The 23,400-nt window shown below is 43.0% G+C and overlaps 1 protein-coding gene across 4 annotated transcripts; it reads left to right on the top strand.

Annotated features, from left to right (window-relative positions):
• The first annotated feature begins 682 nt into the window (after positions 1-682).
• LOC121573279 (voltage-dependent anion-selective channel protein 2-like) lies at positions 683-21,627 on the top strand. 4 transcript variants are annotated; one of them, XM_045226956.1, is made up of 12 exons: positions 693-787; positions 3,302-3,416; positions 4,962-5,077; positions 9,982-10,053; positions 10,642-10,691; positions 11,605-11,607; positions 12,490-12,642; positions 12,830-12,882; positions 13,095-13,322; positions 13,593-13,743; positions 13,874-13,931; positions 20,224-21,627. In XM_045226956.1, exons 3-12 carry the CDS (start codon positions 4,966-4,968, stop codon positions 20,313-20,315), a joined length of 972 nt encoding a protein of 323 aa, XP_045082891.1. In that variant the 5' UTR covers positions 693-787; positions 3,302-3,416; positions 4,962-4,965; the 3' UTR covers positions 20,316-21,627. The 4 variants fall into 4 exon arrangements, with proteins under 4 accessions (XP_045082889.1, XP_045082892.1, XP_045082893.1 ...); XM_045226954.1 differs by lacking the exon at positions 3,302-3,416 and having other exon boundaries at positions 683-787; XM_045226957.1 differs by lacking the exons at positions 3,302-3,416; positions 11,605-11,607 and having other exon boundaries at positions 683-787.
• The last annotated feature ends 1,773 nt before the right edge of the window (positions 21,628-23,400 follow it).

The following is a 23,400-nucleotide window of genomic DNA, read 5'->3' as shown; positions in this document are numbered from 1 at the left end:
AGTCCCATAGGGCGGTGCACAATTGGCCCAGCATTGTCCGGGTTTGGCTGGTGTAGGCTGTCATTGTAAATAAGAATTTGTTATTAACTGACTTGCCTAGTTAAAATAAAAATATATGTATTATTATAACTAGCTACCAAGAAGCTATTTCAGGCTATGAATCAAGTTATCTTAGCTGGCATGCCTGCTGGTGAGGTTGGTAGACTTTAGAAAAGCAAGCAATAACTAAATGTACTGAATAAGACTCACATTCCTTTCAATCTTTTACCCAGATTTTAGCAAAGATGCAGAGAAGCATATTTAGTTTTTTTTTTTTTTAATGGAGGATACAGACAGCTCAAGAGGTACGCTTAGATATGCAGAAAAATATCCATACTTTTTTTTAAACATAGAATTAAGCATAATGACTATGGCTCTAGATTGCAGGAAAAAGCAGTTTCAGGTGTTTGAAAAATGCAAAATTCTCCAACTTCCTGACTGGGGGCGGCCAGCCATCCTCACGTACTTTGTGCCCCCTCAGATTTTTGGGATGCATGACGCCCCTGCCTGCAAAACATAAACAAGCTTTGGAAAACAATTGGCTTGTTTTGTAGACTACCTCTCTCTCTTTGCTCAATGACAATTACACAACGACCCCGCCCTCTTTGTCCGTCTGATTGCGCCTGCTCAGTCCGTCTGATTGCGCCTGCTCAGTCCACCCCTCTGTACTTTCTTTTTCTCCTTCACTGTGCCCTATTGCGCGAGACCCAGACTGTTCTGAAACTCCGCGCATCGCCCCGCAAATAAGGTAGGGAATTCATAACACCAACGATATTTTATTCAGAAAAACTTTCACGGCTATTTGAGTGATATTGAAATAATATTTTACTCATTTGATTTTTGTTTAGATGGCTCAAAGTGTGGAAGCGAGAGTACAGTGTGGTAGGCTACAGAATAGTAGGGCTGCAGGACAGGGCAGGCCTGACTATCTGACAACTGCAAATGTCTCAGTACTTTTACATATTCAGGCATTACAACTTTCGGACAAAGTAGATAGCACTAGGCTATGTAGGTTTATTATAGGATATACATAAACTGATTATATAGCCTATAATAAAAATGTTGATGCTAAATATTGAGTATTTCGCACAGTATTTCACTTTTAGTGCCAATTACAGTCTCAGAATTTCAGCAGAATATTAAAATGGCTAGACAGTTATTGTCAATTCAATTGTAGATTTTTTGAATTGTAATTTTTTTCTCCAGAGTATCTGGTTCTAGCACTATACATTTTTGCAAACATGAGCAATGCATTTAACTATGAACAATTGAGACCTAGGCTAGCCATCTGTCTATTCCAAAGGGCAATTATGTGAGCCCATAAATTACGCCCTATATAATACATTGTCAGTGTTTTATAACATGTTTTCTAAATTTGTATGCCCATTAACAGCATGGTTTGTGCCCCAGAAACAAAGAGGGTTAGATTTATCCTCGTGTTGGCATAGTGCTCTTTACGCACGCTGGTTCTGATGTAACACGCAGCAATTCAATAATCCATCGCCAGAAGGTCGGCCCACAACAGAAATGAAAGTGAAATACGATTTGGAATTTCAAGTCATTGTGAAAAAAGAGTAATCACAATCCAATTGTACCTATGGACAACAAAGAATGATCCAAGCCTTGCTTCTTATTGTCTGAAGCAGTAGGCCTAGTCCTTTTAATAAGTCTGAAGAGAGTAGGCCTATAGCCAGTGATAGTACGTTCAATTTTAGACTCAGACGGTAAAAGAATGCTGTTAATCACAATTTAGGTTCCTTGGCTGTGTTTAGTGTTGAGCAGATGAATATTTAGCTCCATATACACAGGCTGAATATCAACCCCTATAGGAAAATGGCTGTCCTGAAGTGCCTGGCGTTGGCTGGAAGGAATTTACATTTCGGTCATTTAGCAGATGCTCTTATCCGGAGCATCTTACAGGAGCAATTAGGGTTAAGTGTCTTGCTCAAGGGCACATCAACAGATTTTTCACCTAGTCAGCTCGGGGATTTCAACCAGCAACCTTTCCACTAGGCTACCTGTTGAGTAGGCAATGTGGTAGCCATAGCTAACCCATGCACCACTGTATATTCAGGCCATAAATTCACTAGGTGTAGCCTAATTTGGCTGCCTTGTACTGTCTAAACCGCTGTGAAATATATTTTCAATAACCAAAAATATTGTATTTTCAGCTGTTTGAAGCTGGTGTACAAAACAGAAAGTAAAAGATGCAAAAACGAAACTTAAGAATGGGAAGCATAGAAATATTACACATAGAACATATCTACCACTTCTTAGACTTGCTTTCAATGCGAATGATATATCTATAACTCACATTTCTATGTGAATTTGGCAGTTTATAAGCAGACCTTAAGTAAAGCGTCACCCTCGCCTGTCCCTAGTCTGTCTCCATCACCAAACCAGTCTCTGGGCTGGCATGATAATAACTTTTGCAGCTGACTGATATCCCCAACAATGGTGCTTATTTAGTTTGAATAGCATAAAGACCCAGGAATACAATTGTGAATACTGGCTGTCTGGTATCTACATTTCCCAGGATCCCACTGGATGTGTTATATCCATTTGGTCATTTGGGCCAGCCAAGTTGTTGTCTGAGTGTGCACTTGTTTTCCTGTCCTGTGCATAGCTGATTTATGAATGTCCTTGTGACCCCTGGAGCTCAGTGAATGTGTGTTTGACATTTGTTTGGGGGACAGGCTAGTGAAGGGGTCAGAGGAGGCGAGTGAGAAAGAGAGAGAGAGTGGGAAGTCAAGAGAGAGGAAAGTAGGGGTCAAGGGTGGAGATAGGAAAGAGTGTGCGTCTATGGGGGTGTGGGTTGGGTAGGAGTGATGAGAGGTGTGTGTGAGGTTAGGGTAGCAGGAGGTAGAGGGGTAAAGCATCCATTTCAAAATGGCATGGTCATATGAGGCATGGTGTCAAGTCCACCTGGGTTATTTATAGAACAGGGGTCAGGGGGAGAAGGGGGAGGAGACAGTGAGGAAGCTGGGAATAAGGGACTGAGTAAGGAGGAATGGAAGTGAGAAGGGGCGTGTGGTTACGTGTGTGTGTGTGGGGGGTGTAACTGACAAAGACAGATCCCACACCGTGCTGGGTCTGCAGAATGGCCCCTCACATCAGCCAGCCTACTGTCATAAAGTCCCTGAGCATAGACAACAGCACTGAGGAAAACATAGAGGACAGGACTGCTCTCCTCACATCAGTCACATTATGGAGTGAGGTGTGTTTGTGTGTGTGTGTGTGTGTGCGTATGTGTGTGTGGTAGGGGGTGAGTGAGTCTACATTTCCAGTGACACCAGGGTAACCATCACCACGGAAACAAATCATCCACCTCACTGCTGTGTCCCCAAATCACCAGATGCTCTCGGTACCACAGTAAGGTATGTGTGTGTTACCAGATCATCAGATGTTGTCATAGGTGGTGTGTGTTTGTCATCTATACAGCCGTGGGCCCTTTGAGTGATAAACATATCAGCAGTTTTCTATATGGGCCATAGAGCACTGCTTTATCAGTGCTGAGGACACACCCTCTGGTCCCCTGTAGCTCAGTTGGTAGAGCATGGCGCTTGCAACGCCAGGGTTGTGGGTTTGTTTCCCACGGGGGGCCAGTATGAAAATGTATGCACTCACAAACTGTAAGTCGCTCTGGATAAAAATGTAAATGGTTCAGTATGTCCACCGTGAAAACGTGCTTTGGTGATGACATTTGTATTTATTATGGATCCCCATTAGCTGCTGTCAAGGCAGCAGCTACTCTTCCTGGGGTCCAGCAAAATTAAGGCAGTTATACATTTTAAAAACATTACAATACATTCATAACAGATTTCACAACGTATTAAGTGTGTGTCCTCAGGCCTCTACTCTACTACCACATATCTATAACATCACTTTATATTATAAAATACATTTTACCAAGACAAATATGATTCTTCGTGTTCTGAATAGTTCAGTGGGGTCTTTCTCTAACATATCATTAAAGCTACAATATGTAACTTTCTGGGCAACGCGGCCAAATGCACATAGAAATGTGAGTTATAGATCTGTCATTCTCATTGAAAGCAAGTTTAAGAAGTGGTAGATCTGTTATAGGTGCGCTATTTCTATGCTTCCCGTTCTTAAGTTTCGTTTTTGCATCTTTTACTTTTGGTTTTATACTCCAGCTTCAAACAGCTGAAAATACAATATTTTTGGTTATGCAAAAGATATTTCACGGCGGTTTAGATGGTACAATGATTCTCTACACTATACTTGCTTGTTTTGTCACAAACTGAAATTAGGTGAACTATTAACATAGGGCACCTTTAACATTATATCCAAAAAGTTGGATTTTCGTAACCTAATACATTCAATAATAAGCACCAAGCTCTGTTGACAGAGTGGTGCAGCTTTCTTGCCGAAACTTTTAGAGGATTTTACATTTTGTGTTCGTTATCTTCCTAGTTGTTTCCACTCAGTGCTCCATTGACATTTCAGAGATACGCTTGTTTTTGTGAGAAGTCTTCCAAAATGAACTTCCTATTAATATGAACAGTGTATTCTAAAATATGAAAATACTACAAATCAATATCTATCTTACATCTATATTGTTTTCTGTCCTTCGGATTTGAGAAGAAAGATGAGGAGTTCAATGGTAAGCCTGTCAGGTACCTTCATTCTTGCACAGCATCCAGCCTATCTGACGCAATGCTATTTTCCAGATTTTTGGCCACTTCTTTTCGCTGGCCTCCATTGATTTAGTCGCCCTAATTTTTACCACCAATACATTTTTTACGGATTATGATAGAGACATGAGGTTTGGACCAGTCCAGTTAAACCAAAGCAGACCAAACTCACAGTACACACACCACTAGCATTGTTGTGAAAACAGTGAGAGATTGCATGCCTAAGTCTTCTGTCCTTCCTTGTACTCTTCCCCACATCTGAAGAGTCATGTCAGACAAAGGAGGAGAGAAGGCGAGCGTGGTGAGGAAGGAGGAGGCGAGTCCAGCAGCACAGGCCAATCAGAACAAAGGAGCTCCCTGTGCGCCATGTTGCCACAAGGGTGAGTGAGGGAGGTGGGGGAGAGAGGGACAAAGATGTCATCAGGGTCCCCTGGACTGTCTCAATCGATCGATCAATCTATCATTCAGATGTTACAGATGTATAGCACTTATTACAAACACAAGTGTCAGAGAGTACTTAAAGGGATACTTCAGGATTTTGGAAATGAGGCCCTTTATCTACTTTCCAAGAGTCAGATGAACTTTTGGATACCATATTTATGTTTCTGCATGCAGTTTGAAGGAAGTTGTTAACTAGTTCTAACGCAATTGCTAACTAGCGTTAGCACAATGACTGGAAGTCTATGAGTGTCTGCTAGCAGGCTCACGGAACTACCTCTAACTTCCTTCATACTGGACACAGAGACATAAAAATGGTATCCACAATTTCATCGGACTCTGAGGAAGTAGATAAAGGGCCTTATTGTCAAAATCCCGAAGTATCCCTTTAAGAAACACTGGGCTTTTCCCCACACCCAACAGTCCTTGTTTCCATTCTTGCCCTGTCCTTGTCGCCATTCCGTCACAACTACGGATGTGAGAGGACTTGATAGGTAACGTGATACGTTACATGCCACTAATCTGAAAGGGCATATATTAAAGTGGTCATTGAGGGGGAAAAAACTTGAAAGGAGACAAGGGTAGGAAGGTATTAGGAGTGTTGGGACAGCCCCTAGTCACCAGCAAGAGCAGAAAGAGACACACTGCCACAGCAAAGTCACCTTCACACACACACACACACACACACACACACAGGTCCAATATCCAAGCAGAGACACAGGGGACCATGGTGACATTATAAAAGTTAGCATAGTGCAGTTGTGTGCAGTGGTAGTTGCTGACCAGCCAAACTCTGGCTTAGGCTTAGGCTTAGGCTTACTTTCGTTCAATAGCGCATAGTGGCATACTAGAGTGAGTGCTGTGGCGTATACCGCGATCGCTATATGGCATACATCTGCTTCCACATCTTCTTACGCTAACAGTTTCATACGCAGGCAGCTAGCTACTAACAGCACTGACTTAGGCAATGAAGTGACATGCTTTTAAAGGCACAGTTCACCCCAAAATCAAACAAACTTTGATTTTAGGGCAACTTATTCCTATCTTAAGGTGTCCCAAATCAGGCTGTGCCATGTGGTTTCCTATTTAGAGAGATGTTTACCTGGTATACCAGGGGCCAAAACACAAGCAGTCCCTGCCTCGTAAGAGTCAATCCCATTAAGTTAAACCATGCTAGCTAGCGGTTCACTAATAGACTGATGCCAGGAATAAATGGTGTTAAACCAATTGGCTGGGCTAGAGTGGGGAGGTAGGGGGGAGCGAGAAGCAATATATCACAGGCCCAGTAGACCAGATCAGGGCTACTGTAGCTGGCCCGGCCATCAGTACTTGACAGTACATTGATTTGACAAAGAACACCTTTATAAAAGAGAATTAGATTCCCAAATTTAGCTCAGTAACAAGGCTCCAACACAACTTTGGATACTACTTTAGTATGAAGCTATGTATTTGCCATTCATACTGAATAGCCTAGTATACTAGTGTGAATATTATTTAGGACACAGTCAAGGATTGTGTGAGCACCTTACCAAGAGTAAGGCATTAGTGGGCCTGTATATCCACTAGTTAGTAGACACTGTGTGGTGTATGTTGGTGTGTGTGTTTGCTTCTGTTGAAAAACTTTCTAGAGCAGCGTGTGGTGTGTGTGACTGTGAACGCATACAGTGCCTTCGGAAAGTATTCAGACCCCTTGACTTTTTCAAAATGAATAAAACAAAAAAAATCCTCAACAATCTACACACAATACCCCATAATGACAAATCGGAGGAAGTCGTGACAGTACCCCCCCCTTGACGCGCAGCTCCAGCAGCGCGCCAACACTGGCCTCGGGGATGGCCAGGAGGACGCGGAGCAGAGCGAGCCGGATGGTAACGGTGGAAATCCCGCAATAGGGAGGGATCGAGGATATCCCTTACCGGAACCCAGCACCGCTCCTCCGGACCGTACCCCTCCCACTCCACAAGGTACCCGACGCCTCGAATCCAGGATGGAACGGAAGGAGTACGCCGGGGCCCCCTCGATGTCCAGAGGGGGTTGAGGAACCTCCCGCACCTCAGACTCCTGGAGCGGACCAGCCACCACCGGCCTGAGGAGAGACACATGGAACGAGGGGTTAATACGGTAGTTTGGAGGGAGTAATAACCTATATGTAACCTCGTTTACCCTCCTCAGGACTTTGAACGGCCCCACAAACCGTGGGCTCAGCTTCCGGCAGGGCAGGCGGAGTGGCTGTTGAGACAGTACAGCGCCTATCCCTACCTCGGACGCATCCACCTCCACTACGAACGGTAGTGATGGATCGGGATGGGCCAGTACCGGGGCTGAGGTGAACAGAACCCTCAGGTTACTGAAGGCCCTGTCAGCCTCAGCAGACCAGCGGAGCCGGGACGGCCCACCCTTCAACAGAGATGTTACGGGAGCTGCGACCTTGCCAAAGCCCGGGATAAACCTCCGATAGTAGTTGGCAAAGCCAATAAAGCGCTGCACCTCCTTGACCGTGGTTGGAGTCAGCCAATGACGGATGGAGCATTCATCAAACCGTAAGGCATCACCAGGTATTCGTAATGCCCGTGGTTGTGCTGAATGCTGTCTTCCGCTCGTCCCCTTCTCGGACACGCACCAGGTTGTACGCACTCCGGAGATCTAATTTTGTGAAGAAGCGCGCCCCATGCATTGACTCGATCACAGATGGAATGAGGGGTAGAGGATAACTATAACGTATTGTCCCCTTGTTCAGTGCTCGGTAATCAATGCAAGGGCGCAGACCTCCGTCTTTTTTCTTCACGAAAAGAAACTTGAGGAGGCGGGCGAAGTGGAGGGACGTATGAACCCCTGGCGCAGGGACTCGGAGACGTATGTCTCAGTTTCAGCCTGCGACAGGGGATACACATGACTCCTGGGAGGCACAGCGTCTACCCGGAGGTTTATCGCGCGATCCCCCGCCCGATGAGGTGGTAATTTAGTCGCCTGTGTTTTGGAAAACGTGTGCGCCAAATCGAGGTATTCAGGGGGAAAGCGCACGGTGGAGGTAGTGTCTGGACTTTCCACCGTGGTTGCACCAACGGAAACATCAATACACCTACCCTGACACTCTCGCAACCACCCCGTAAGAACCCTCTGCGGCCATGAAAAGGTGGGATTGTGTAATGCTAACCAGGGAAGACCTAACACAACAGGGAAATCAGGTGACTCAATAATAAAAAAAAAAGTGACTTGCTCTCTATGGGACTTGTGCGTAACCATAGTGATTGGTGCTGTAACTTCCCTAACGAACCCGGACCCTAATGGTTGATTGTCAAGTGCTCTGATGAGGAGTGGAATGGATAGGGGAACCAAGGTAATACCTAGAATATGTGCTAACGACCTGTCCATAAAGTTCCCAGCTGTGCCTGAATCGACCAGCGCCTTACACTGTTGAACTACCGGGTAATCAGGAAAGCGGATGTGTAGGGTACAGTGCGCAGCAGAGGGCTCTGAACAAGTGTGGGTGTTCGATATCTGGGGTGACGTGAGAGTGCCCTGCCTGCCGCCTCCAGACCCAAAAGAACGCTGACGACAGCGTACAGTAGAATGTCCTCTCGTGCCACAAGAGTGACACTGGCGCTGTCGTCCTCCGCTCTCCCGGATCGCCGCACCACCCAGCTCCATCATCTCGTGATCTGGGTTGGGGGGGAGGGGGGGGGGGAACGGACTGACCACTTCCAGGACGTCCTCTAGAAGCCAGCAGGTTGTCCAAACGGATGGCCAAGTCCACCAGTTGATTGAAGGACAAAATGGTGTCCCGGCAGGCTAGCTCCCTTCGGACGTCCTCTCGCAGGCACACAGCCAAGACAACACAGGAGGGGCTTCCGGACAAGTCTCTGAATGTCCTTGAGTGGCCCAGCCAGAGCCCGGACTTGAACCCGATTAATCATCTCTGGAGAGACCTGAAAATAGCTGTGCAGCAATGCTCCCCATCCAACCTGACAGAGCTTGAGAGGATCTGCAGAGAAGAATGGGAGAAACTCCCCAAATACAGGTGTGCCAAGCTTGTAGCGTCATCCCCAAGAAGACTCGAGGCTGTAGTCGCTGCCAAAGGTGCTTCAACAAAGTACTGAGTAAGGGGTCTGAATACTTATGTAAATGTATTAGTTATTTGTATTTTGTATTATAACTTTGCAAAAATTTCTAAAAAACTTTTTTTGCTTTGTCATTATGGGGTATTGTGTGTAGATTGATGAGAGAAAAAAACACAATTTAAACAATTTTAGAATAAGGCTGTAACTTAACAAAATGTGGAAAAAGTCAAGGGGTCTGAATATTTTCCGAAGGCACTGTAGATAGATGCTGTGTGGACACTGTGTCTAGGCCTAGTTGCTGTGTGGACACTGTGTGTAGGCCTAGATGCTGTGTGGACACTGTGGGTAGGCCTAGATGCTGTGTGGACACTGTGTGTAGGCCTAGATGCTGTGTGGACACTGTGTGTAGGCCTAGATGCTGTGTGGACACTGTGTGTAGGCCTAGTTGCTGTGTGGACACTGTGTGTAGGCCTAGATGCTGTGTGGACACTGTGTGTAGGCCTAGATGCTGTGTGGACACTGTGTGTAGGCCTAGTTGCTGTGTGGACACTGTGTGTTGGCCTAGATGCTGTGTGTGTTTGTTTCAGTTCAAAGCTAATTTACTAGAACACAGCTGTATTCTGTGTGAAGTTATAGGTAGGTGCTGTGTTGGACCTTTTCTTCGTAGAAGTAGTGTGATGTGTGCTGGAGTGCGCGCTCCGTTTGAACAGCCTTTTGCCTCCTATGAGTTATAGAAGTGATGTTGTAGTATCAGAGATACACCCTAATGTGTATATCTCTCTCCACAGTCGCCATGGCTGTTCCTCCTGCATACTCAGACCTGGGAAAAGCCACCAAAGACATCTTCGGCAAGGGCTATGGTGAGTCATCAAATCACCCCCTCCACCACCACACACAAGGAGAAAGGGAGGAGACACCTGCATATTTCATGTGTCTGTACGCTCTTAGGATCACTCAACCTCTCTCTCTCGCTCTCTCTCTCCCCCTGAGACCATAAACCTCAGCTGGTCATCAAGGACTCTGTGACCTCTAGCCTTTGATTTACAACTGTAAGGGGATGGGGGCTGGGACTCAATGTGTGTGTGTTTAGACGTGGTTCATCCTCATTCATAATGAGTCAAACAGTGCCTCTTGGCATCTTTGTATCTGACCATTAGATCAACTTTTCTGCAAATGTTCTTGTTTCACAACTGTGAAGCTTGAAAGCTTGGATGACCCTCATTGAAAACAATCATGTAAATGATGTATACAATAACGAAAGGTACAAATGTGGTCTGCTCCTCTATTTAGAATATATACAGTATAGGATATGCCATTTAGCAGATGCTTTTATCCAAAGTGACTCCATTCCTGGTGTTGTAAGTGCCATGCTCTTCCAACTGAGCCATACAGGACCATGAGTTTTCTCTTCCCCCTCTTCATTCTCCTCTCTCTCTTTTTCCCTCTAGGCTTTGGAATCGTGAAACTGGACCTAAAGACCAAGGCCCAGAGTGGAGTTGTAAGTACAACGTCTCGCTCCCTCTTTCACTGTCATTTGTTGAATCCCTCCTCTTTTTTATACATTTATTTACATATCACCCTTTATTTTAGGACGGTAACCTGGCTGTAAAGGCCTTGTTGCAAAAGGAGGGATATCATGTTTTTCAAAGCATTCATCACAGATGTGTAACATTTATATTTAGGCTTCACTCGATCCGAGTGACCCATTCATTTGTGTGTGTGTGTGTGCGTATAGTCTGGCCCTATAAGCCTCATGTCTAACACCTCAGGGCCTCAGGGCTGAGCAGGACAGTCAAAATGGCTGACTCACTGTCTGCTGGTAGTGTATGTGTGTGTGTCTGCCAGAGAGTCTGACAGACTGTTTAACTCACAGAGTCAGCTCGGTACATCACTGTCTATCTGACTAGAATCTCCTTCTACGTTAGAACAAAATGGATCCCGCTCATAGCATTGCTGTTCCCTGAAATGGTCAGTTATCCGCTCTTAAAAGTGTTAGGGGCAGCAATACTGTGTGCAGGATTATTTAGGGGTGTGTGTGTGTCATTATCTTCATCTAATTTTCGCCTGTACACATTGGATATGTATTTTACCCGTTTGGATAACTAATCTAACGCTCCCTCTGACTAAATTCAATCACCAAGAAGACTTCATGAAATACACTTTATTTGGACTTCTCAGAAAACTCAACCGTATCTTGTAAAATGAGAGGTTGTACAGCTCTGATTCACAGTTCAAACACATTGGTGCAGTGTTGGTGTCTCTGGTATACAGTATGGACATGGGAATCTTCTCTTCTTTTCTGAAAGAGTGGAAAAGTGATTGAGTGTGAATACCTGTGTGTTTCTGACTGAACTCTCTGCCTCTCTCTTCCTTTGCCTTTTTTCTGCTTCCTCTCTGGACTTCATTGTCAGATGGTAAGGGTGTGTGTGGGTGTGTGGGTGTGTGGGTGTGTGTGTGTGTGTGTGTGTGTTTGTGTGGAGCAGGCTTTTGCTCCCTGCAGGCTTTTTTGCAGCAGTGTCCCAGCTGATTGATTGATACCATTCCCCCTACACTGCTAAAGCTATAACGACATTAACTCCTATCCCTAGACACACACACCTTTAGACTGGTCTAACTGGCCAGGTTACTGGTCTATAGGTTACTAGTTATTGGTCTGCCAGTGACTAGATGACTGGCTTGACCAGCAAACAGGGTCTCTTCCCTCAGCTCACAGCATACCCCTAGCATCCTTTCCCCACTCACCTCTCCATGGATTCCCTCAGTGTCTAACACAGTGGTTATCAACACTAGATTTGGTTCCAGCTCAGCACTAACACACCTGATTCAACTACTAAAGGTCTAGAGGATTAGTTGATTAGTTAAAGCAGGTGTGCTGGGTGGAACAAAAGCCTGCACACTGTCCATGACCAATGTCAGTGATCACTGTTTAAGGGTATCTACCATTACTCAAAATAGTAGCTACTGACTATAACCAGTCATGCAAACCTGAGAGGAATTGCTTGGCAGAGATGTGGAAGGGGTGCTTATCTCTTTATTTCTCTCTCTCTCTCTCTCTTCAGTGAGGAGTGTGCTAAGCTCTCGTTAAGACTACTCTTCTGTATCAGTTCCCCTTCTCTTTTCTATTTTCTCTCCTTTGCTCCAGTTTCTTCTGCTGTGCTCTCTTACTTTTCTGCTATTAACCATCCCTCATTTCCCCTCTCCTTCTCCAACATCGCTCACTCCTCTCTCTCCCTCCCCTCTCCTTCTCCAACATCGCTCACTCCTCTCTCTCCCTCCTCTCTCCTTCTCTTTCTCAGGAGTTTACAACCTCAGGCTCCAGTAACACAGACACAGGGAAGGCAACAGGTAACCTGGAGACCAAGTACAAGGTGAAGAAGCTGGGCCTGAGCTTCAACCAGAAATGGAACACAGACAACACCCTGACCACAGAGGTCTCCATGGAGGACCAGGTGAGTTTGAAACCAGTTCAGCCTAAAACCAGGTTACACCACACTTGATATTGACTCATTAAATGAAAACTGGTATGTATACGCAACGTTTGAAAGTCAGTACTATTATTAGCCATATTGTTCATATTGTTTTGTGTCTGCTGTTCAACAATATGTGATATACCTCCTCTATCCTGTGTGTCTGTAGCTGGCTAAGGGCTTGAAGCTGGCCCTGGACACGTCGTTTGTGCCCAACACTGGGTAAGCTGATCACTCACTGATCAATCTTTACCTCCCTCCCTAATCTTTAGTAGTCCACATGAACATGAAGGATTTTGAAATAATCGCAGCACCAGTATAGACGTAATACGGTCACTGGAGCTGTTGTTTTCTATTGTCAAATTGGCCCATAATGTCACATGAAGCCTGACACCCTCTCTACTTTTATCTGGCCCCTTCCTCTCTGTCTGCAGTAAGACGAGTGCCAAGCTGAAGACTGGCTACAAGCGCGACTTCATCAACTTGGGCTGTGACCTTGACTTTGACATGGCCGGCCCTACGGTTCACGCAGCTGCTGTGCTGGGCTACGAGGGCTGGCTGGCCGGGTACCAGATGGCTTTCGACACAGCCAAGTCTAAACTGTCCCAGAACAACTTTGCCCTGGGATACAAGGCTGGGGACTTCCAGCTCCATACCAACGTGTGAGTACCACTACTCCTAACCCTAACCTTAATTTCTACCCCTAACCACTACCCCTGACCCTAACTACTACCCCCAACCCTGACTCTAACCTAACCACTGACCAGCAGAGGTTGCTTTGTGTTTGCGCTAAGTTGCTTTCTCCATGAATTTCATTATTTCCATTACTTATGTGTTACATTTGCCAAGTGGCCAGTCATGATCCACCAGAAGTTGATTTAAAAGCTATGTAGCACCGTACTGAATAAGCCCATGGTGTTTTATCCTCTCAGTAACGACGGTACAGAGTTCGGCGGCTCCATCTACCATAAGGTGAACTGCCACCTGGAAACAGCCATCAACCTGGCCTGGACGGCCGGCAGCAACAACACACGCTTCGGCATCGGAGCCAAATACCAGCTGGACAAGGACGCTTCGCTGTCTGTGAGTACCACAACCACACATACATAACCACACAGAACCACACACCTGTCCATATTGCCAGGACTAGAACCACACAACCAGCCAAATGCGTGCTTGTATCACCTCTGTGTTGGTCTGTCTCCCCCTGCAGGCCAAAGTCAACAACGCCAGTCTAATTGGAGTCGGCTACACACAGGCCCTCCGGCCAGGTAACTCAAATCACCTTAACCTTAACCTGTATCTACCAGATGCCGAGCTACATCTGTCTTTATCTACAAACCTTGACTATTAGTACCAGAGGAGGGGTAGAATAAACTAATAGGTGATTTCATTATTACTGAAACAGGATACAAGTGGAAAATATAAAGATCCAGTCCAGTTAAAAAATTGGAGGCCCCTTACACTTCAGTGTTGTGATGCAAAAATTCTAGCAAAATGTATAGCGCATAGAAATATAAAGGTATTGTCGGACATTATTCATTCTAATCAGACAGGTTTTTTACATGGGCGATACAGTGAGGGAATTAAGTATTTGATCCCCTGCTGATTTTGTATGTTTGCCCACTGACAAAGACATGATCAGTCTATAATTTGAATGGTAGGTTTTATTTGAACAGTGAGAGACAGAATAACAACCAAAAAATCCAGAAAAACGCATGTCAAAAATGTTATAAATGTATTTGCATTTTAATTAGGGAAATAAGTATTTGACCCCTCTGCAAAACATTACTTAGTACTTGGTGGCAAAACCCTTGTTGGCAATCACAGAGGTCAGACGTTTCTTGTAGTTGGCCACCAGGTTTGCACACATCTCAGGAGGGATTTTGTCCCACCCTCTTTGCAGATCTTCTCCAAGTCATTAAGGTTTCGAGGCTGACGTTTGGCAACTCGAACCTTCAGCTCCCTCCACAGATTTTCTATGGGATTAACGTCTGGAGACTGGCTAGGCCACTCCAGGACCTTAATGTGCTTCTTCTTGAGCCACTCCTTTGTTGCCTTGGCCATGTGTTTTGGGTCATTGTCATGCTGAAATACCCATCCACGACCCATTTTCAATGCCCTGGCTGAGGGAAGGAGGTTCTCACCCAAGATTTGACGGTACATGGCCCCGTCCATCGTCCCTTTGATGCGGTGAAGTTGTCCTGTCCCCTTAGCAGAAAAACACCCCCAAAGCATAATGTTTCCACCTCCATGTTTGACGGTGGGGATGGTGTTCTTGGGGTCATAGGCATCATTCCTCCTCCTCCAAACACGGCAAGTTGAGTTGATGCCAAAGAGCTTGATTTTGGTCTCATCTGACCACCACACTTTCACCCAGTTCTCCTCTGAATCATTCAGATGTTCATTGGCAAACTTCAGACGGGCCTGTATATGTGCTTTCTTGAGCAGGGGGACCTTGCGGGCACTGCAGGATTTCAGTCCTTCACGGCGTAGTATGTTACCAATTGTTATCTTGGTGACTATGGTCCCAGCTGCCTTGAGATCATTGACAAGATCCTCCCGTGTAGTTCTGGGCTGATTCCTCACCGTTCTCATGATCATTGCAACTCCACGAGGTGAGATCTTGCATGGAGCCCCAGTGCGAGGGAGATTGACAGTTCTTTTGTGTTTCTTCCATTTGCGAATAATCGCACCAACTGTTGTCACCTTCTCACCAAGCTGCTTGGCGATGGTCTTGTAGCCCATTCCAGCCTTGTGTAGGTCTACAATCTTGTCCCTGACATCCTTGGAGAGCTCTTTGGTCTTAGCTATGGTGGAGAGTTTGGAATCTGATTGATTGATTGCTTCTGTGGACAGGTGTCTTTTATACAGGTAACAAGCTGAGATTAGGAGCACTCCCTTTAAGAGTGTGCTCCTAATCTCAGCTCGTTACCTGTATAAAAGACACCTGGGAGCCAGAAATCTTTCTGATTGAGAGGGGGTCAAATACTTATTTCCCTCATTAAAATGCAAATCAATTTATAACATTTTTGACATGCGTTTTTCTGGATTTTGTTGTTGTTATTCTGTCTCTCAGTGTTCAAATAAAGCTACCATTAAAATTATAGACTGATCATTTCTTTGTCAGTGGGCAAACGTACAAAATCAGCAGGGGATCAAATACTTTTTTCCCACACTGTACATTGGAGATAATATAAGGCAAGTACTGGAAACAATAGAACACTATGAAAAATCTGGGAAACCAGGCCTGCTATTCATAGCAGACTTCGAAAAGGCATTTGATAAAGTACGACTGGGGTTTATATATAAATGCCTGGAGCATTTACATTTTGGAGAATCTCTTATAAAATGGGTCAAAATCATGTATAGTAACCCTAGGTGTAAAATAGTAAATAATGGCTATATCTCAGAAAATGTAAAACTGTCAAGAGGAGTGAAACAAGGTTGTCCACTATCGGCATATCTATTTATTATGGCCATCGAGATGTTAGCTATTAAAATCAGATCCAACAATAATATCAAGGGATTAGAAATCCAGGGCTTAAAAACAAAGGTGTCATTGTACGCTGATGATTCATGTTTTCTTTTAAATCCACAACTTGATTCCCTCCACAGCCTCATGGAGGATCTAGATACATTTTCTAACCTCTCTGGATTACAACCAAATTACTATATTATGTATTGGATCACTAAAAAATACAATTTTTACATTACCATGTAGTTTACCAATAAAATGGTCTGATGGTTATGTGGATATACTCGGAATACATATCCCAAATGAAATAAATGATCTCACTCCAATACATTTTAATAGAAAATTAGCAAAAATAGATAAGATCTTGCTACCATGGAAAGGTAAATACCTGTAAATTTGTGGAAAAATCACACTGATTAACTCTTTAGTATTATCCCAGTTTACCTATTTGCTTATGGTCTTGCCTACGCCTAGCGAACAGTTTTTTAAAATTATATGAGAAAAAAAATATTCTATTTTATTTGGAACGGCAAGCCAGACAAAATTAAACGGGCCTATTTATATAATGAATATGAATTAGGAGGACAGAAATTATTAAATATTAAAGCATTAGACCTATCACTAAAAGCTTCAGTCATACAAAAATTATACTTAAATCTGAACTGGTTCTCTAGCAAACTAGTAAGATTGTCTCACCCAATGTGCAAGAAGGGATTTTTTCCCTTTATTCAGATTACAACCCCTCACTTTCAGGTATTTGAAAAGGAAATAATCTCCCAAATATCACTATTTATAAAACAAGCCATAGAAAGTTGGTTGCAATTTCAATTGAATCCTCCAGAAATGACAGAACAAATATTGCAACAAATATTGTGGTTAAACTCAAATATACTAATTGATAAAAAAAACATTATTTTTTTAGAAAATGTTTAAAAAAGGTATAATCTTCGAAAATGATATTATCAGTAGGAATGGTGGAGTTATGTCGCACATGCAGCTAACAAAAACATATGGAAATGTCTGCTCTACCCAAAACTACAACCAAATAATTGCAGCATTACCGCAAAAATGGAAGAGGAAAGTGGAAGGGGGAAAAAGTAAGGAACTTGTCTGTCGGCCTTGCATTAAAGAACATAATTGGTTAAAGAAAATTGTGATAAATAAAAAAGTTTACCAGAAGATTGACAGCCGGATACCAGAAGACTGATACGCAAAATGACGCCGGATTCAAAACTTAGAATTTTTCAATTTAAATTATTATATCAAATTCTTGCTACCAATGGAATGTTATTTGTATGGGGATACAATCTTCCCAGCTCTGCAGATTTGGCTGTGAAGAGACAGAATCATTAGATCATTTGTTTTGGTACTGTCCATTTGTAGCTTGTTTCTGGACACAGGTCCAGGAATGGCTGAATGATTGCAATATTTGCATGGAGCTGACCCTGCAGATAGCACTACTGGGTGATCTGAAAAGTCATAGTCAATCGATCAATAATATAATAATACTTTTAGCAAATATGTTTATTTTCAATTCACAAACTGTAGAAACAATGAGAATAGAAAGGTTCAGAACTTTTGTAAAACATCACAGTACAGTTGAAAAATATATGGCAAATAGAAATCCAATATGGATGGTGTTAAGAGATAGATGGGAGGTGTTGAATGGAGCTGAAGGATGGGACTAATAACAACAACTAATAACAACAAGATAACTAGTGTAAGACATGATGTGTCCATAATAAGTATATAGGTTATATATTGTGAGCTTTTGTGAAAGAGCACAGTTAGAAAGATATGGCATATAGAAGCATACCAGATGGACATCATGAAAATGATCGGAGGAAGTTCAGGAGTAAAAACAAACAAAATATAATTAGTGACTGTGTCCATAAAATGTATATAGTATGTATAAGCATGAACGACAGCGTGTTCCAGTTCCCGCCAATATACAGCAACTTCGCACAGCCATTGAAGAGGAGTGGGACAACATTCCACAGGACACAATCAACAGCCTGATCAACTCTGTGCATTTTACATTTACATTTTAATCATTTAGCAGACACTCTTATCCAGAGCGACTTACAGTTTTTTAGTGAGTGCATACATTTTCATACTGGCCCCCCATGGAAATCGAACCCACAACCCTGGCGTTGCAAACGCCATGCTCTACCAACTGAGCTACACTGGACTGGAGATGTGTCACGCTGCATGAAGCAAATGATGGTCACACCAGATACTAATTGGTTTTCTGATCCACGTCCCTACTTTATTTTAAAGATACAGTTGAAGTTTGAAGTTTAATACACTTAGGTTGGAGTCATTAAAACTCGTTTTTCAACCACTCCACAAATTTCTTGTTAACAAACTATAGTTTTGGCAAGTCGGATAGGACATCTACTTTGTGCATGACACAAGTAATTTTTCCAACAATTGTTTACAGAAAGACTATTGCACTTATAATTCACTGTATCACAATTCCAGTGGGTCAGAAGTTTACATACACTAAGTTGACTGTGCCTTTAAACAGCTTGGAAAATTCCAGAAAATGATGTCATGGCTTTAGAAGCTTCTGATAGGCTAATTGACATAATTTGAGTCAATTGGAGGTGTACCTGTGGATGAATTTCAAGGCCTACCTTCAAACGCAGTGCCTCTTTGCTTGACATCATGGGGAAATCAAAATAAATCAGCCAAGACCTCAGAAAAAAATTGTAGACCTCCACAAGTCTGGTTCATCCTTGGGAGCAATTTTCAAACGCCTGAAGGTACCACGTTTATCTGTTCAAACAATAGTACGCAAGTATAAACACCATGGGACCACGCAGCCGTCATACCGCTCAGGAAGGAGACGCGTTCTGTCACCTAGAGATGAACGTACTTTGGTGCGAAAAGTGCAAATCAATCCCAGAACAACAGCAAAGGACCCTGTGAAGAAGCTGGAGGAAACAGGTACAAAAGTATCTATATCCACAGTAAAACGAGTCCTATATCGACATAACCTGAAAGGCCGCTCAGCAAGGAAGAAGCCACTGCTCCAAAACCGCCATAAAAAAGCCAGACTACGGTTTGCAACTGCACATGGGGACAAAGATCGTATTTTTCTCTGCTCTGATGAAACAAAAATAGAACTGTTTGGCCATAATGACCATTGTTATGTTTGGAGGAAAGGGGGTGGGGGGCTTGCAATCCAAAGAACACCATCCCAACCGTGAAGCACGGGGGTGGCAGCATCATGCTGTGGGGGTGCTTTGCTGCAAGAGGGACTGGTGCACTTCACAAAATAGATGGCATCATGAGGAAGGAAAACTATGTGGATATATTGAAGCAACATCTCAAGACATCAGTCAGGAAGTTAAAGCTTGGTCGCAAATGGGTCTTCCAAATGGACAATGACCACAAGCATACTTCCAAAGTTGTGGCAAAATGGCTTAAGGACAACAAAGTCAAGGTATTGGAGTGGCCATCACAAAGCCCTGACCTCAATCCTATAGAACATTTGTGGGCAGAACTGAAAAAGCATGTGCGAGCAAGGAGGCCTACAAACCTGACTCAGTTACACCAGCTCTGTCAGGAGGAATGGGCCAAAATTCACCCAAATTATTGTGGGAAGCTTGTGGAAGGCTACCCGAAACGTTTGACCTAAGTTAAACAATTTAAAGGCAATGCTACCAAATACTAATTGAGTGTATGTAAACTTCTGACCCACTGGGAATGTGATGAAAGAAATAAAAGCTGAAATAAATCATTCTCTCTACTATTATTCTGACATTTCACATTCTTAAAATAAAGTGGTGATCCTAACTTCCCTAAGACAGGGAATTTTTACTAGGATTAAATGTCAGGAATTGTGAAAATCTGAGTTTAAATGTATTTGGCTAAGGTGTATGTGATCAACAGATGCATATCTGTATTCCCAGTCATGTGATTTGGGCCTAATGAATTTATTTCAATTGACTGATTTCCTTATATGAACTGTAACTTAGTAAAATCTTTGAAATTGCATGTTGCGTTTATATTTTTGTTCAGTATAAATGAAAGGAGCAGTACTTTCTGTGTTAAGACTAATGTCTCTCTCTCTCTAGGAGTGAAGCTGACTCTCTCAGCTCTGATCAATGGGAAGAACTTCAATGCAGGCGGTCACAAGGTTGGCATGGGCTTTGAGCTGGAGGCATAAGGATGGAGGGAAGAGGAGATGGGCGAAGAGAAGGAAAAGAGCCTGGATCTGACAAAACCTTAATGACACCTGACCTGTAGGCCGTCACTGTAAATAAGAATTTTACTTGCCTAGTTAAATAAAGGTAAAACATAAATAATAATAATTTAAAAAAATGACACCTGACACATCTCCACCTCTGTATGCAACACACACATACACACACACCTCCCAAGTCTTTTGGCCATAACCCTACAGCCCTTAGCAGCTTCTGAGACCTCCAGTACTGTAATGAAATTGACAGACTGTTGAGAACCCAGTTGTTTTTTTGGTTCACCATCTCTCTGTATCATCTCCTTAGCAATACCCCTACTTAAACAAACATTACAAACCCTATTCACCAGATAGTATACTACTTATGACTACTTCATATAGGGCTCTGGTCCAAAGTGGTGTAATATATGGAGAATATGCTCTCAAGTCAACCTTTTGTTCCACTTCCTCCCCATAAGCAGACATATCTCATTTTCTTTCCTTTTTAGTAGGGTTTGATTGTGTGGTATAATTTCACTTTGCCTGAGATCATGTATTTCATTTACTTTTGACTTGAATGAGATTGACAGTAGACTTTGTGTATGTGTGGTACATTCTATTGAGTCTATCAAAGCCAGTAGGGAGTTGTTTTGAAGGAACAACTTATTTGTACATTTCATGAAGTTCCCTTGTCCCAGACATAGACCTTTACAGGCCTTTCTGTGGGTGGATGACCACTTTCAGTGACACATACACAGGGACACAATGACACGAGCGTACTGCAATAAAATGGGCGGCTTAGAACTCTATTAAAAATAGGCGACTGGTTGATTTTCTTTTTCCAAATCAGGGAAAATATCTGCAGTACAGAGAACTTGAAGATTCCACCTTGACAGTAAGATTTGTTGACTGAGTTGTGTTCTCATTCTATAACATAAAGCAATGTATCAATGGCTGAACGTTCTGCCTAATGTCCCACCATTGGCTCAATGCCCCTTGTTAGCTCTGTTTTGACCATTTCAACTCTCTGTGTGTTTCTTTTATTGGCAAACTAATACCCCAAACATTTCTCCATTTGAACTCTCTTCTTGTGGTTCCGAGTTTTGAGAAGACATAGAGGCATGTGTGGATATTTTCCATACCTCTTTGTCATGTTTCGTTTTTGTCTTTTCATCTTTGAACTCTCTACCACATTATGTAATGTTGTGTCTGTGCTGTGTTTGGAAGAGGGAAGGTTGGTGATAATTGAAACCTCAAACTGACTTTAAGGAATTTATGGAATAAAGAAGAATGTCAAACACTTTGAGTGTCCTGTATTCAAAATTAATACATATCTTTGTTTAAAATCATGGTAGTAATGTCATGTCACCATTATATGTCGAGCAGTCTTATTGCTCTGTGGTGGTTGAAGTTCAATTCAACCAGATTCACGTACTTACACATAATAATACACCACAGTTAAATCAAGTAAAATACAGCAAAATAAAAAAAACAATTATTATACTGCAAGAAATGTTGAAACATCAATTATTTAAAAACTTTAACAATTAAAATTAAGTATATACACAAAAACAGAGGATATCCTGAATCAGCCTTAGTTACGTACATACAGTGGGGGAAAAAAGTATTTAGTCAGCCACCAATTGTGCAAGTTCTCCCACTTAAAAAGATGAGAGAGGCCTGTAATTTTCATCATAGGTACACGTCAACTATGACAGACAAATTGAGAAATGTTTTCTCCAGAAAATCACATTGTAGGATTTTTTATGAATTTATATGCAAATTATGGTGGAAAATAAGTATTTGGTCACCTACAAACAAGCAAGATTTCTGGCTCTCACAGACCTGTAACTTCTTCTTTAAGAGGCTCCTCTGTTCTCCACTTGTTACCTGTATTAATGGCACCTGTTTGAACTTGTTATCAGTATAAAAGACACCTGTCCACAACCTCAAACAGTCACACTCCAAACTCCACTATGGCCAAGACCAAAGAGCTGTCAAAGGACACCAGAAACAAAATTGTAGACCTGCACCAGGCTGGGAAGACTGAATCTGCAATAGGTAAGCAGCTTGGTTTGAAGAAATCAACTGTGGGAGCAATTATTAGGAAATGGAAGACATACAAGACCATTGATAATCTCCCTCGATCTGGGGCTCCACGCAAGATCTCACCCTGTGGGGTCAAAATGATCACAAGAACGGTGAGCAAAAATCCCAGCTGGGACCAAAGTAACAAAGCCTACCATCAGTAACACACTACGCCGCCAGGGACTCAAATCCTGCAGTGCGAGACGTCCAGGCCCGTCTGACGTTTGCTAGAGTGCATTTGGATGATCCAGAAGAGGATTGGGAGAATGTCATATGGTCAGATGAAACCAAAATATAACTTTTTGGTAAAAACTCAACTCGTCGTGTTTGGAGGACAGTTGCATCTGCTGAGTTGCATCCAAAGAACACCATACCTACTGTGAAGCATGGGGGTGTAAACATCATGCTTTGGGCCTGTTTTTCTGCAAAGGGACCAGGACGACTGATCCGTGTAAAGGAAAGAATGAATGGGGCCATGTATCGTGAGATTTTGAGTGAAAACCTCCTTCCATCAGCAAGGGCATTGAAGATGAAACGTGGCTGGGTCTTTCAGCATGACAATGATCCCAAACACACCACCCGGGCAACGATGGAGTGGCTTCGTAAGAAGCATTTCAAGGTCCTGGAGTGGCCTAGCCAGTCTCCAGATCTCAACCCCATAGAAAATCTTTGGAGGGAGTTGAAAGTCTGTGTTGCCCAGCGACAGCCCCAAAACATCACTGCTCTAGAGGAGATCTGCATGGAGGAATGGGCCAAAATACCAGCAACAGTGTGTGAAAACCTTGTGAAGACTTAGAGAAAACATTTGACCTGTGTCATTGCCAACAAAGGGTATATAACAAAGTATTGAGAAACTTTTGTTATTGACCAAATACTTATTTTCCACCATAATTTGCAAATAAATTCATTAAAAATCCTACAATGTGATTTTCTGGATTTTATTTTCTCATTTTGTCTGTCATAGTTGACGTGTACCTATGATGAA

The sequence above is a fragment of the Coregonus clupeaformis genome, chromosome 18 (assembly GCF_020615455.1).
Source record: "Coregonus clupeaformis isolate EN_2021a chromosome 18, ASM2061545v1, whole genome shotgun sequence".
NCBI lineage: Eukaryota > Metazoa > Chordata > Actinopteri > Salmoniformes > Salmonidae > Coregonus > Coregonus clupeaformis.
Note: the sequence above shows the minus strand (reverse complement) of the source record. Positions and strands in the feature narration are given on the sequence as shown.